The sequence below is a fragment of the Cibotium barometz genome, chromosome 32, assembly GCF_041138505.1.
Source record: "Cibotium barometz isolate CiBa-2024 chromosome 32, ASM4113850v1, whole genome shotgun sequence".
Classification (NCBI taxonomy): Eukaryota; Viridiplantae; Streptophyta; class Polypodiopsida; order Cyatheales; family Cibotiaceae; genus Cibotium; species Cibotium barometz.
Genome location: NC_141077.1, coordinates 24,863,044 through 24,875,133, shown reverse-complemented (window position 1 = coordinate 24,875,133; position 12,090 = coordinate 24,863,044). Strand labels below are relative to the sequence as shown.

The following is a 12,090-nucleotide window of genomic DNA, read 5'->3' as shown; positions in this document are numbered from 1 at the left end:
GTCGGGGTCTCCTGCGAGGGCAGGCCTTGGCCAGGTGGCCGACCTGTCTGCAAATAAAGCACTGGTTCAGGAGCCCTGAGAACTCCACTCTCTGATCAATTCATCCCCCCTCCCTATCCTAGGTAGCTGAATGACCTTCGGAAGGGAGGAGATGTCAGGAACCAAAACTCTGATCGAAGGTAGCCCAACTGCGCTAGCCACCACTGAAGCTGCTGTGGGGCGAGTCTCGAGCACCGAGCCCACCAGTGCTCCTAGCCTCGAAAGGAGCGGAAGGTACTCACGGTGAAGTCCAGGGAAGCAAACTGTAACATGGAAAAGGCGCTCTCCCAGCTCAGCCGCCGCTGCTGGGTCAAAGCCATGTTGCCAAGGTCTGAAGAATGCCCGAGCGCCCCTGATGTCAAGGGGACTCATGGCTAGGACCTGGGCCACGCTCTGGGCTGTCTCGAACTCGATCTGATAGTGTCCACGGCCCAGTAGCTGAACGTCCAGGATCTTGCCCACATCTGCAAGAAGGCGGGCCTCCCGGATCTCCCCTCTGCTGGGGCGAGTGCCGAATGTGCGTGGAGGCGTTCCACCTCTGCGGTGAGGCTCGCTTCCTCTTCTGGCGAAAGAGAAAGCCTGATGGGGGTATCCTCAGCAGGGGTTGGCGAGGGGGCTGCGGAAGAGTCCCTCTGAGGTGGGGCGGGAGGAGCCTCCATCAGAGTCTGAAGCTATGGCAAAGGCAGAGCGAGTGCGGAGATACTTGCAAGAACCGAGCTGCACACAAAGGGGCGGAGGGGGAAGGCGGAAGGTAAAAAACGAAAGAACCCCTCGGGGGCGGAAGAAACCAAAAAGAAGGGGAGGGGGGGTAAAGACGGCGAAGAAAAAGAACCCTAGGGGGGGAGGCGGAAGCAGCGCGAAAGGAGGGGTGGTGGGAAAGAAAGGGCTGGCGGAGGGGGGGACTGGGCGCTGAAGAGGGGAGGGGGGTGCAAAGGCGAGAAGGAGGGGGGCGGGCGCTTCAGCGCAAGAGAGCCAGGCGAAGGGGGGACGCATAAGCGAGGGCAGGCGGGGGGCGGAAAGGGGCGCGTGGGTGGGAAGGGGGAAGGGCGTGCATGCAGCGCGAGCAGGGGGGGGGAAAGCGGGAGCTTCAGCGAGCGGGATACAAGAGTTTGCTTGCTTATGTTGACAATTCATCTCATCGTTGTCATATGATGCATATGAGAAACAAGTGTGGGATCAAACCCTGACTCTTTTGGATGTATGCGATTTGTGGACACTCTCATGTCTCAACAACCGGGCTTTACTGTCCATCATAATGCACTTACATACTCTTGGGTATGTTTGGACAGATGGTATCTTCTGCATGCTGGCCAATATGCTGCATATACGTGCAAAATGTGGATTGATAATACATTGAGGTTATTGGATCATGCGCCTATATGGCTTGGGCTATATTTGGGTTGTTCGATCCATGACCGTGCTTTTCATGACAGAAGGTTGCTGGTTGTAAATAACAGTTATTTATCGCATGCTCACTTTATACAGATGGTACATGTCGCTGACCATCCTCTTATGCTTCACATGAGAGAGGATGTGGATGTTGCTTGGTATGGTTTTGTGATGCGCATGCAGGCTGTCATTCAAGATTAATGTAGATGGTATATTGGGAAAACTAAGATGCAGGTTTCTCATGCAAAATCCGCCTTGCAAGAATACACTGAAATTAGCCAATTGCGACCTTTGACAATTGATGACACCAGAATATGGCACAAGTCAAACATTGTCTTTGTAAGCCCAACAGGGCGTGCAGTGACAGACTCCACCACGTGTCCAAGAGATAAAAATATAAAGAGAGAGGGGAGAGAAAAGAGAATAGGGGATCTTGCACAGTACACCACATTGAGCGGGGAACAGGCCCTGCCCCCTTTCAGGAATTTATTCAGGAACAATCCACGAGCACGTTGGCCAGGATCAATACAATCAATGAATACAAAACAAATAGATATGCCGATGTAGAATATCCAAGTTGATGATGTCGATTTCGAGGCACGAGATCTCTGATGCCGAGCACACCATGCGGATGACCCACAAGTACCTCTCACCGGGCTAGTACCAAATCTAATATCCAAATCCAAAGCCAATAATTCCAAGTCCAATGAATCCAAATCCAAGTCCAAATCCAAGTCCAACTTCAATAACTAAGTTCCACGTTCATGTCCAAGCTTCATGCCTAATGTATATGTCCAAGCATCATGTTCCATGTCCAAGCTCTTTGCCCAAGTTCTCCATGTCCAAGCTATATGTCCAAGTCCAAGAAAAACTCGCTCATCCCATGAGTAATCTCCACAACTCCTATAGCCTTGTCTATGAAGAAAACCATGGAAAAGCTCTTTCTCGCAAGAAAACTGATATAAAACCTCTTTTAATGGTTTTTGGGCGATAAAAACATCCAAAAAGCAGTTTTTAGAGTTTTTGGAGCAGTTTTAGGGTTTTTGAAATTTCTATCAGCACATGTCCGTACAGTTTTGTGCATGTCCGTACAGCTCCGTACATGCATCCGTATCGCTCATGCATATGCCCATACAAGTCTAGGGCTAACCGTACATCTGAAAAGCAAGTTGGAGAAGGTGTTGATGGCGAAGAAGAAGCTCTCCATGATCATAATGATGTCCACAAACACTCCACAATCTCCTTCAATCTTCAATGATCTTGTTCATGGTACTACAAGAGAAGTCCAATCCTTTTTATACTTGTAAGAGACCCTACTTTTTGCCAAAAGGCCTTCATGCTTTTGCTTTGCCTTTTTATGCTTTGCTTTTCTCTTTTTACCTTTGCTTTTGCTCTTTTTACTTTTATTAATAAAATATTACTCAACTTTTGGTGCTCTGATTTTCTAGCTTTAAGGCCTTGCTTTTTGGCTTTAAAGCTGCTTTTTGAGAAAGTGCCTTTTAGCTTTTTGGTCCGGCTCAGTCTCCTCTTTCCAATGGTGCTCTTGGCTCGCAGTCAACCCTGTTTGACTTTTGCTTTTTCTTGCTTTTTGACCAAGAATGGTGCTTTTTCTTAATCAAACCTTATGGACTCTGTCCCCATGTCTTCTTCCACCTGTCTAGTGTCTGGGCATGGATTTCATCATGTGAAAAGAGCTAGGAGGGCCAAATAGTTAGAGTCTTGACCAAAATGATGCTCACAAGTTGAACTAGCAGGCTCGATCTCAATAGAAGCCGCTTCTTGACAAAGGCTATTCTTCCAAATCCTTTTTTAAAAATTTGCACACATCCAGATGAAAGCACTCTATTGCAAGAGTGAAACTATCTAATGGAACTTGGACATGTAACAAAGCACAACTGGTCATCACTATTTTGCAGACATGTTTGCTACCCTTGAATCCCTTGGTGAGGAAGTATTCCATGCATGTCATGAACTCTTGCAGTATGTTCAACCCATAGTCACACCGCATGAGGCAACTAGGCTTATAGTGGAGTTCTTTCCCGCATTTTGGGATCTTCTAAAACAGCCCATCGTCTAAATGGTCAATTTTTGCTGGTCTATTAAAAAGTTGCTTAGTCCAGGATAAAGGGATTACTTAGATTGCTGCCCAAAAAACAGCTTTGTGAAGGTTTAGTGGATTGATGTCCCATCTCTCTGATGCCTGTGGTGTACAAGCTTGTGACTAAGATGCTTGCAAATAGAATCAAGGTTTACTCCATGCTGGCCTTCATCCCAATCAGTATGGTTTCGTCCCAAGAAGGCAAATTATGTACAATATAGCCATGCTTATAAAGGCATTGAATATGCCTGCCATACTCTCCAATCAAGTACTAAAGGCATTGAATATGCCTGCCATACTTTCCAATCAAGTACGTGAAAACACGCATCATCATGTGTTTAAATGTTGCCACGGTGTTTGTCAATCTGAAGGGCATGACCATGAACTCGTAGTGTGTAGCATGCAATAGGTTGATTGTTGTAACGCACAGCAAAGCCTTTTTTATACTCGTGAGTTTATGCAATTTCACTTTACTTGAGAGACAAGAGAAGAGAGAGAGAAGATACAGTATTGGGTCGCAATTACCCACGAAGGGCCTCCCTTTCCCCCCTCTTTGCAAGCAGGAGTATTTGCTTATATTTATTTTGACAGCTTTGTACAATTCGTATGAAAGATGACTGAGGACTGCCCAACACAAGGATGAAATAGACCGAACGTAGGCTGAACCATATATGCTGTCGAAGCTCCTTTGAATAGCTCTTCAATGACGACTATGCAAACCCAAAACTGCAGGATGCACATATGCTGGCTGAATGCTAAAGAAACTCTTCGTGGAGGCCGTGGGGCTGTAGCACAATAAAGTGCTGCTTTGCTAAATGTTGCACACTGATGTAGAGCCAATGTGTCACATAGCACTATAGTGTAGGGTGCATGTGACATTTCCTCTTGCTTAGCTTGGCGGCAGGTTGATGGCTTCCAAGTAGTCGGCTAGGGGTTAGGGTTCTTTGGAAAGAACTCTTTGTTGAGCGGTACTGCTTCATGGGTCTTGTGGTCCTTGAAGTTCATGTAGAATTGTCTGTCTTCGATCGCATCCATGCTTCCATCTGTGGAGGAGAATCTGTTCAAGCTCAATAACTTCGGCTTCGTCTACCATGTCTGGTTGTTGCTCATTGCACACGCTCAAGTCTCTCTCTCTCTCTCTCTCTCTCTCTTACAGCTTTGTAATAATTTCGTGGAGGTCCCATGGGCCGTTTATCGGCTCCCAGAGGACGATAATACATTCTTCTTCTTCTTCTTCTCCTCTCTCTCTCTCTCTCTCTCTCTCTCTCTCTCCCCCCCCCCCCCCCTCCTGCACACGCTTAAAGAAGATTATGCATGCCGAAGATCAAGGCGGCACGCAAAGAAGGGAAGAAGGCACATTATAGGGATGGTCACATCTACATTGATGGGAAGAGGGTCGAATAGTGCCATCTGGCCTATGAGACACGGAGGAAACAACATGAAGACAAAGAGATACACATAGTAGTCTGGAACTGTAATGGAGTCCTATGGACACATCCAGGGAGACTTGAGGAGGTGATGGAGGGCTAGGATATCATCTTGATGAGGACAGAGACACATGAGAGCCCGGAGAGGGGCTTACCACGGGTTGAGGGTTATCAGTGGGAGTCATCTCACCGATAGGGGATGAGACAAGCCACCTCCCGAGGTTCAGGAGGTATTGCAGTGCTTTTCAGACATGGGTTACATGAGCATGTTCGAGTCGTAGCACGAGACTCGGAGGCGAGATACACGTGGATTAGCTTACGCCTCTTGGAGACCATAAGGATTTATATCGCCCTTCGCTACTTTCCTCCGAAGGGGTCGCGGTTTGCCACCACCGAGGAGCCGGGTGGAGGAGAGGCTAGTGAGTCTCCATACTCTGTCTTATTTGAGGAGATCTTACACTATTCGACACTTGGAGAAGTCTTCTTGATGGGGGACTTCAATGCACGGACTCAGAGCAGACAGTGCGAGATCTATGACTTTGAGGATCCCTTGAGACTAGAGCCGCTAGCTACAGAGGATACAGGGACCACTCGGATCTCCGCTGACGGAGGAGCTGACAGCACTGGATATGGGCAACATTTGCTGGAGCTTGGGGCCTGACACCATCTCGTTATTTATAACGGGATGACTCAGTGGCCAGATTCAGGTGGGTTGACTTGCTTTCCAGTGGGGGGTGGCAGCAGTACAGTGGACTATGTGATGGGATCCCGGGAGGCAGCAGATATGGTGTCTCACTTTACCATACCACCATGCCCCATTGGGGCGGATCATACATATCTATCCCTCTCTTTCAGGAGCTTACCGGAGACCCACCCACCCATCATACAGCCACCATGCACTATTTTCCACTTCACTTAGGACCTAGCGGATGTGTATGACTATCATGTTCATGATCAGCTATTTGCCTTAGACCCATCGGCTCCCATGGCTATGCTCACCTCCCAGCTCTCACATGTACTGCACTCCGCAGCCGCGAGGAGTTTCCCATACCACATACAGACAGGACAGCCACCTACATCTGGGAGCATGCCCCAGAACCGATGGTATGATGATGAGTGCAGAAACCTTTACCGCAGTCTCCGAGTGCAGAGAGCTCGCAGGGAGATCACTCAGAGACAGGCAGGCAAGAGGATGCATACTCTCACCCGCTGTAAGCGGCGAGCTTATGAGGAGGCTCAGTACTGGGACACATATCACATGCTCATGAGCAGAGATGCCGTTGTTGCTTGGAGGAGACTCAGAGCGCCCCCTCCTCCCACACCTATTATCGATCCTTAGACCTGGCAGGCATATGCAGAGAGACTCTATGATGTGCCTGCACAGCCCCCTATACCACAGCCCACAGAGCCATGCTCCACAGTCTCCACCTTCTTCACCCCACCTATGGTTAGGAGGGCCATATGCCGGCTCCAACATGGACGGGCCCAGATCATACAGGATTACAGGGAGAGCATCTCATCTATGCTATTGATACATTGGCACCATTTCTTGCTCATCTCTTCAATAGAGCTCTGTCAGAGGGGTTTCCGGCTGAGTGGACGATGCACACTATTGTGCCGATCCATAAAGCGGGAGATGTACTAGACCCCGGGAACTACAGGACCATCATGATTGGCCATATATTGGCCAAATTATACGGGGCAGTTTTGGAGGCAGAGCTGAGTACTCCTGCAGAGGATGGGAGATTGAGAGCAGCAGGCCAGGCAGGCTTCCGACGAGCCTTCTCGACCATCGACCACATTTTTACATTGAGGTGCCTGATTGATCTGATTGATCAGGCCAAGGCACGGAGGCAACGGCTCTATTGTTGCTTTGTGGATTTCCGCAAGGCATTTGATACTGTGCCCAGAGAGCGCCTCTTTCGGCGACTACAGACACTAGGCATACCCTTAGACATGATGTGGGGCATATACAGGCTATATGAGCAGGTCTTTGGGAGAGTTCGATGCCCAGGAGGCTTGTCCGACACAGTTGCTAGCACCATTGGTGTGAAGCAGGGGTGCCCGCTCTCCCCCACGCTCTTTGGGCTCTATATTGATGAGGTGGTTGATTACATCACACAGGGAGGAGGCTCTGGGGTTGTCAAAATTGAAATTAAAGGTTGTATAGTATTAGTAAGTGCTTTAATGTTCATTGATGAATCTTCAAACTTCATATTTCAAAATTTTATAAGTAAACTATAAATTTTGTATATATATATATATATATCGGTGGATTGCGTTCACTACGTTTGGAGTCTTTCAATACGTTTTCCAAACGTATTGTTCACTACGTTTGGAACCACCTTGGTCTAGCTATCTGGAAGCTTAAGCTTCATAGAGACATCATTTATCTTTTTGATGATTGGAATGGGTCCGAAGTTGCTAAAGGAGTGTTCAGGACAATGTTTATCCACTTCAATCTTTGCTTCATTTTCCAGAGATATTGTTGTGGCTTTTCTGGTGTATGCTTCCTGTGCTTTGGCAAGGTGCTCCTTGATAGACTCAATGATCTTTGTAAAAGTTTCGATGGTCTTGTTGACCTCCAAGGAAGGTGACACCATTCTCGTAAGAAGTGACGAGAAATGGTGGACCAAATGCTGCCTCATACGAAGTCTGGCTAGTGCTAAATGAATGAGTGTCCTTTTGAGGATGGCTTGAACCAAAGGGAGATAATGCTCCACCATAGTTGCATTCCATACTCGTACTCATCGGTTTGGTACTTTCAATATGTACCGTATCGGTACCATGCTTTCCATACCCGTACTTTAAAAAAAAAAGTTCAAAGTGACTAGTCACTAATAACTACTAATGAATACATGGTATGTATGTTGGTGTTGAGGAGCTCGAGCGTCGTAAACAACACGATGCCGAGGAGAGCGACATAGTATGCGATGAGCAAGAGGAGATATACAGATAGCTTCACAGAGAGCTCGAGGGCTACCACTTCCCTCACTTCTTCAGCTCAACAGAGTCATATTTCCACCTCTAAAGGCACTAGGGTGTATACCCGTGGTGCACATTCAAGAGGGAGAGCCGCGAGAGTGACCGGTAGAGGCGATCCAGAGCACTAGATGGAGACTCTTCCAAAGGAGAGAACTGGACCCTCTACCATTGTTGAGGTGTTTCTGAACCAGGTGATGTGGTGGAGTTGGAGCCATCATATGATTTTAATGGAAATCTCCTCATAGATGGAGACTACTCATCATCCCCATCTTCAAGCTTGGATCATGATGAGTGAGTGGTGACTCATTAGACTTGATTTATTAGCCAGTGGCCTTGTGGTGACTCGTGAGACGTGATTTGTCAGCAAGTGGCCTTGTGGTGACTGGTCGCTCTTACTAGTTAGTAGTTACCATATCAATATTTATTTCAGTAGTGAGCATTGATTACTCACATATTCAACTTGTAGCTACTAGCGGCTAGCCTTATACTTTCATGATTAATGATCAAACATATACGATGTCATATTATTTTGTGCCGGTCATATGGCTATCGGCGTTTATACTAAGATTTCAGATTCAGCAAGCATGACTTCATGTTGTATGCTTGTAGCTCATTTGATATTTATAGAGCATAGATGTTTGAATTTCAATTGTTTTTTGGGCAATTTTGTGTACCAGTGTTACTAAATTATAAATGGCTTATAATATATGTTTTCAATTACATATACATTATTATAAAAAAAGTGAACGCAGTTAAAAGTACTTTTTTTGACGCGTACTTTATGTACTTGTATGCATATCATACCATACCGCACCGTACCTAAGGTACGCAACCACTATGGCTCCCACTTTGACTGTCTACCATGGTAATACGATTTGAGAACATTAACTGCCAGTTGATCATTATACCAAAATAGATTCTTGTCTCGTCGTTTGTCTGCGGATGGAATGCACTGGACAAATGCAACTTGGTAGATGCACTTTTCCATATGGTAATGTACATACATTGCGTGTACATCTTGGACAACCACAGATTATCGAGGCTTGCTTGGGAGTCATCTCAAGAGCAGAGCAGAGACATGATTGGGTATGGTATGCTAAAGTGACAAGCCAATTCCTCACACAGGGGATGCAAATTGACTGCCTATCAACTTTTCAGTACAGCCTAGATGTCCCCTCCCTCCGTCTCTCCCATTACGATACCAACCTCATCATCCGATCTGATCTCCACAGCCTACACACCCACACCACATGGCTGTGTCCTTGGAGCTACCCACAAAGATGTAGTTTGATAGAGATTACTTCTTGAGGGTTACAATAGATGGATTCATCTAGAGAGTGGCATATGTGCATAGACCTATGTCCAATGCCATGAGGATCATGACGATTGGCTAGCTAGGGGTCGCATCTCAGCACCTCAGAGTGGAAGAGTGGAGACAAGACGAGAAGAGGGAATTGTCAGGGAGGATAGGATTTGTATGACTCTTTTCTACGAAGGTCGAGACGGAGGAGCAATACATTTTTAGATGCCCAATATATTATGAGATCAGAAGGAGATTCCACTCCCTCTTTTGGGAGGGTTTGGCTCCATTGTATAGGATTATTGATTTCCCCAACCAGCGATGCTTGGGAGTTGTAGATGGAGCTCAGCATGCACAGAGACTCACTCCTTAGAGAGAGCAGATCCTAGCCTGGGCGGATGCCTCACAGCTGATCATTAGTAGCTTCTTCTAGATATAGAATGGCAGCCTAGATTTCATGTATAAAAGTTAAACTTGTTAATAAAAACTGAAGAGTGAACAAATTGAAGCTATGGCTATCATAATTCATTAAATCATAATGATAATACATTTACATGGCCCGAGCTTCCTGTCCTAGTTGTGTGGCAGATTTTGAGTCCGTACAACATTGTCTATGGGGGTGCAGCATTGCACAGCAGATTTGGAGTCTTGTAGCCCAACTTATGGGCAAATTGAGTGGCCGAGCCATGCATGTGACTTGGGGGTAGTTGCTTGGCTCTCCTAGTCCGGTCGGCAACTTTTTTATGAGGGTAGTGGTACAGATTCTGTTTTTTTCATTCGTAGAGGTATTGCTGGTCTATTGCAGGATGTTCCTCACTCTGATTATACACCCCCTAGATAGAGGATCGACACCAGTTGGGAGATTATTGCCAGTATTACAACATGGCAGATTTGGAGAGCTAGATGCACGGAGGCTATTGAGGGTGTCCAGATTTTTGGGTCTTAGTGCATTAGTACTATATGGGGTGATATCATCCACACTCTTATGGCTACTTGGGCTCCCATTCAGGGGCCCTCTCGTTCTGCGCAGGCAAAGCGTGTGATATTTATGCGGGAATGGGACCATGGCATCTTCTTTTCCTCTAGTACCACAGGTCTTACATGGCATCATGATGCGCCTCAGTGGTTGAAATCACCTTACATATTGGGGTGATTCTATTCTCTTCCGGCTTATAGCTGCGATTGTTGTATGTTTTTCTCATACTTAATAGAAGTCTCTTTCTGGGAAAAAAAAGCCTAAGAAAACACGTTCCAAAAACTGGGACGTTTTGAAACGTACACGTTTTTTATTTTTTCAAAAGAAACGTGTTTTTTTGCAACTATGGGTGACATTGGGACACTCCTCAATTAGTGTGGACATGGCCAGCCTTTCGACAGTCAGACTCCCCTATGCTGGATATTCAGGATGGATGAGGATAATACCACACCCACATGAGCTTTCCTTTGTATTGATATAGAAAGGTATTTTCACATGTATCCACATACTCACTATGATGGTCACCATGATGATGATGGTGATGATAAGATAGACATACAGCTAGTCTATCCTTTTGTATATGAGTGTAGTTAGTTTCCTCTAGTCTTTTCCATGGCTCAGTATCACCCAAAACTCTCGTACTACTTTCGGTCTCATAGACCCATTGGATCTTTTGAAGACATTAATATAACTTTCTTTCTTTCTAGTGGCTATCTATGCTGTTTGCGGGTGGTTCATTCTCTTTGTGATCACCATGAAGCCTATGTATTTTTAGGGTCTAAGGGTCTCAGGGTCTCTGAAAAAGCATTTAAACTCTTAAAATATGAATGCCTAGCTACTACTCTTAAATCTTGAGGATCCAACATCACTAGGTGATAGTTGTGATCCATGGTGAAGGTTTTACTGTTGGAATACACGGCTTGGACAGTAGGCTTGGGGAAAGAAAACATGGGGTATGGTATTTTTGAAGACACATTTCTGAAACTTGAAACTGCTGTTTTTTTAGAAGGTTCATTTTGGGTTTTATGAAAATCGGGTCACAATATCATATTATTGATAAATCTGGATAAGTTATGCATGCTCATGTGCAAGGTCTTTGAGCAGATGGTTATGGTTCAATGTGATTTCTTTTAGTTTGTGTATTTCCTGGGCTCATATTCATATTTATTGCAGTTGGAATTGGTTCGCTTGGTTGCGGTGCGGTGTCCTTCTTTAGCAGTCATCAAAATCTCTGAGAAAGTAAAGGAGGCATGCGGAAGTTCTCTGAATTCAGAAATTGTAAGTATAATGTGCATGGTCATCCTCGAAATAATTCAAATGTTTGTGAAGAGGGTCATTTTAACCTTGTTTCTCTCAAGTAATTGCTAATCTCTATTATTGCCTAGACTGTTAATGAGATTCTAATCCATATTAAAGTGAGGCAGTCAAAACACCGCTCAAGGTTGGTCCGAAAAGCCCTATTCTCCAAGCAACCTTCACAAGATGGAATTTTTTGATGGTTCTCATACTCATGATGCCTAGAGATGGGAAATCTTATAGAAAGGAGGAAGAGGAGAAATTAAAAGAGAAGTAAATTAAAGAAAGAAGGGAAGAGGGAGAAGACAAGAAGGAAAGGAAGAGGGAGAAGACAAGAAGAAACAAGAGGAAGAGGAAGAGAAAGATAAAAAAAAGAGACAAAAGAGGAAAAGAAGATAGCTGCAGCAAACTGAGAAAAGGGAGCTATTGGAGGCAATGAAGAAGATGCTACGGAAGCGATTGGGCAATATGAAAGTGAAACAGGGCGGAGTACATGTGTGGAAGGTTTTGGGAAAGAGAGGCCCAAAAAAAACTGGGGGAAAAAGTGAGTTTCACTCAGGGTTTTTCTCCTTGTTTCTAG

The 12,090-nt window shown here is 45.6% G+C and overlaps 1 protein-coding gene across 3 annotated transcripts in view; it reads left to right on the top strand.

Annotated features, from left to right (window-relative positions):
• Window positions 1-11,677, top strand: part of LOC147620003 (ARM repeat superfamily protein) — a 90,429-nt gene extending 78,752 nt beyond the window's left edge. For 2 of the 3 annotated variants that reach the window (XM_086772127.1, XM_086772128.1), the window contains one exon: window positions 11,388-11,677. In XM_086772127.1, the coding sequence (XP_086628253.1) occupies window positions 11,388-11,582 (195 nt within the window). In that variant the 3' untranslated portion in view covers window positions 11,583-11,677. The remainder of the gene's footprint in view (window positions 1-11,387) is intronic. The other variant, XM_086772126.1, reaches the window with a different exon arrangement.
• The last annotated feature ends 413 nt before the right edge of the window (window positions 11,678-12,090 follow it).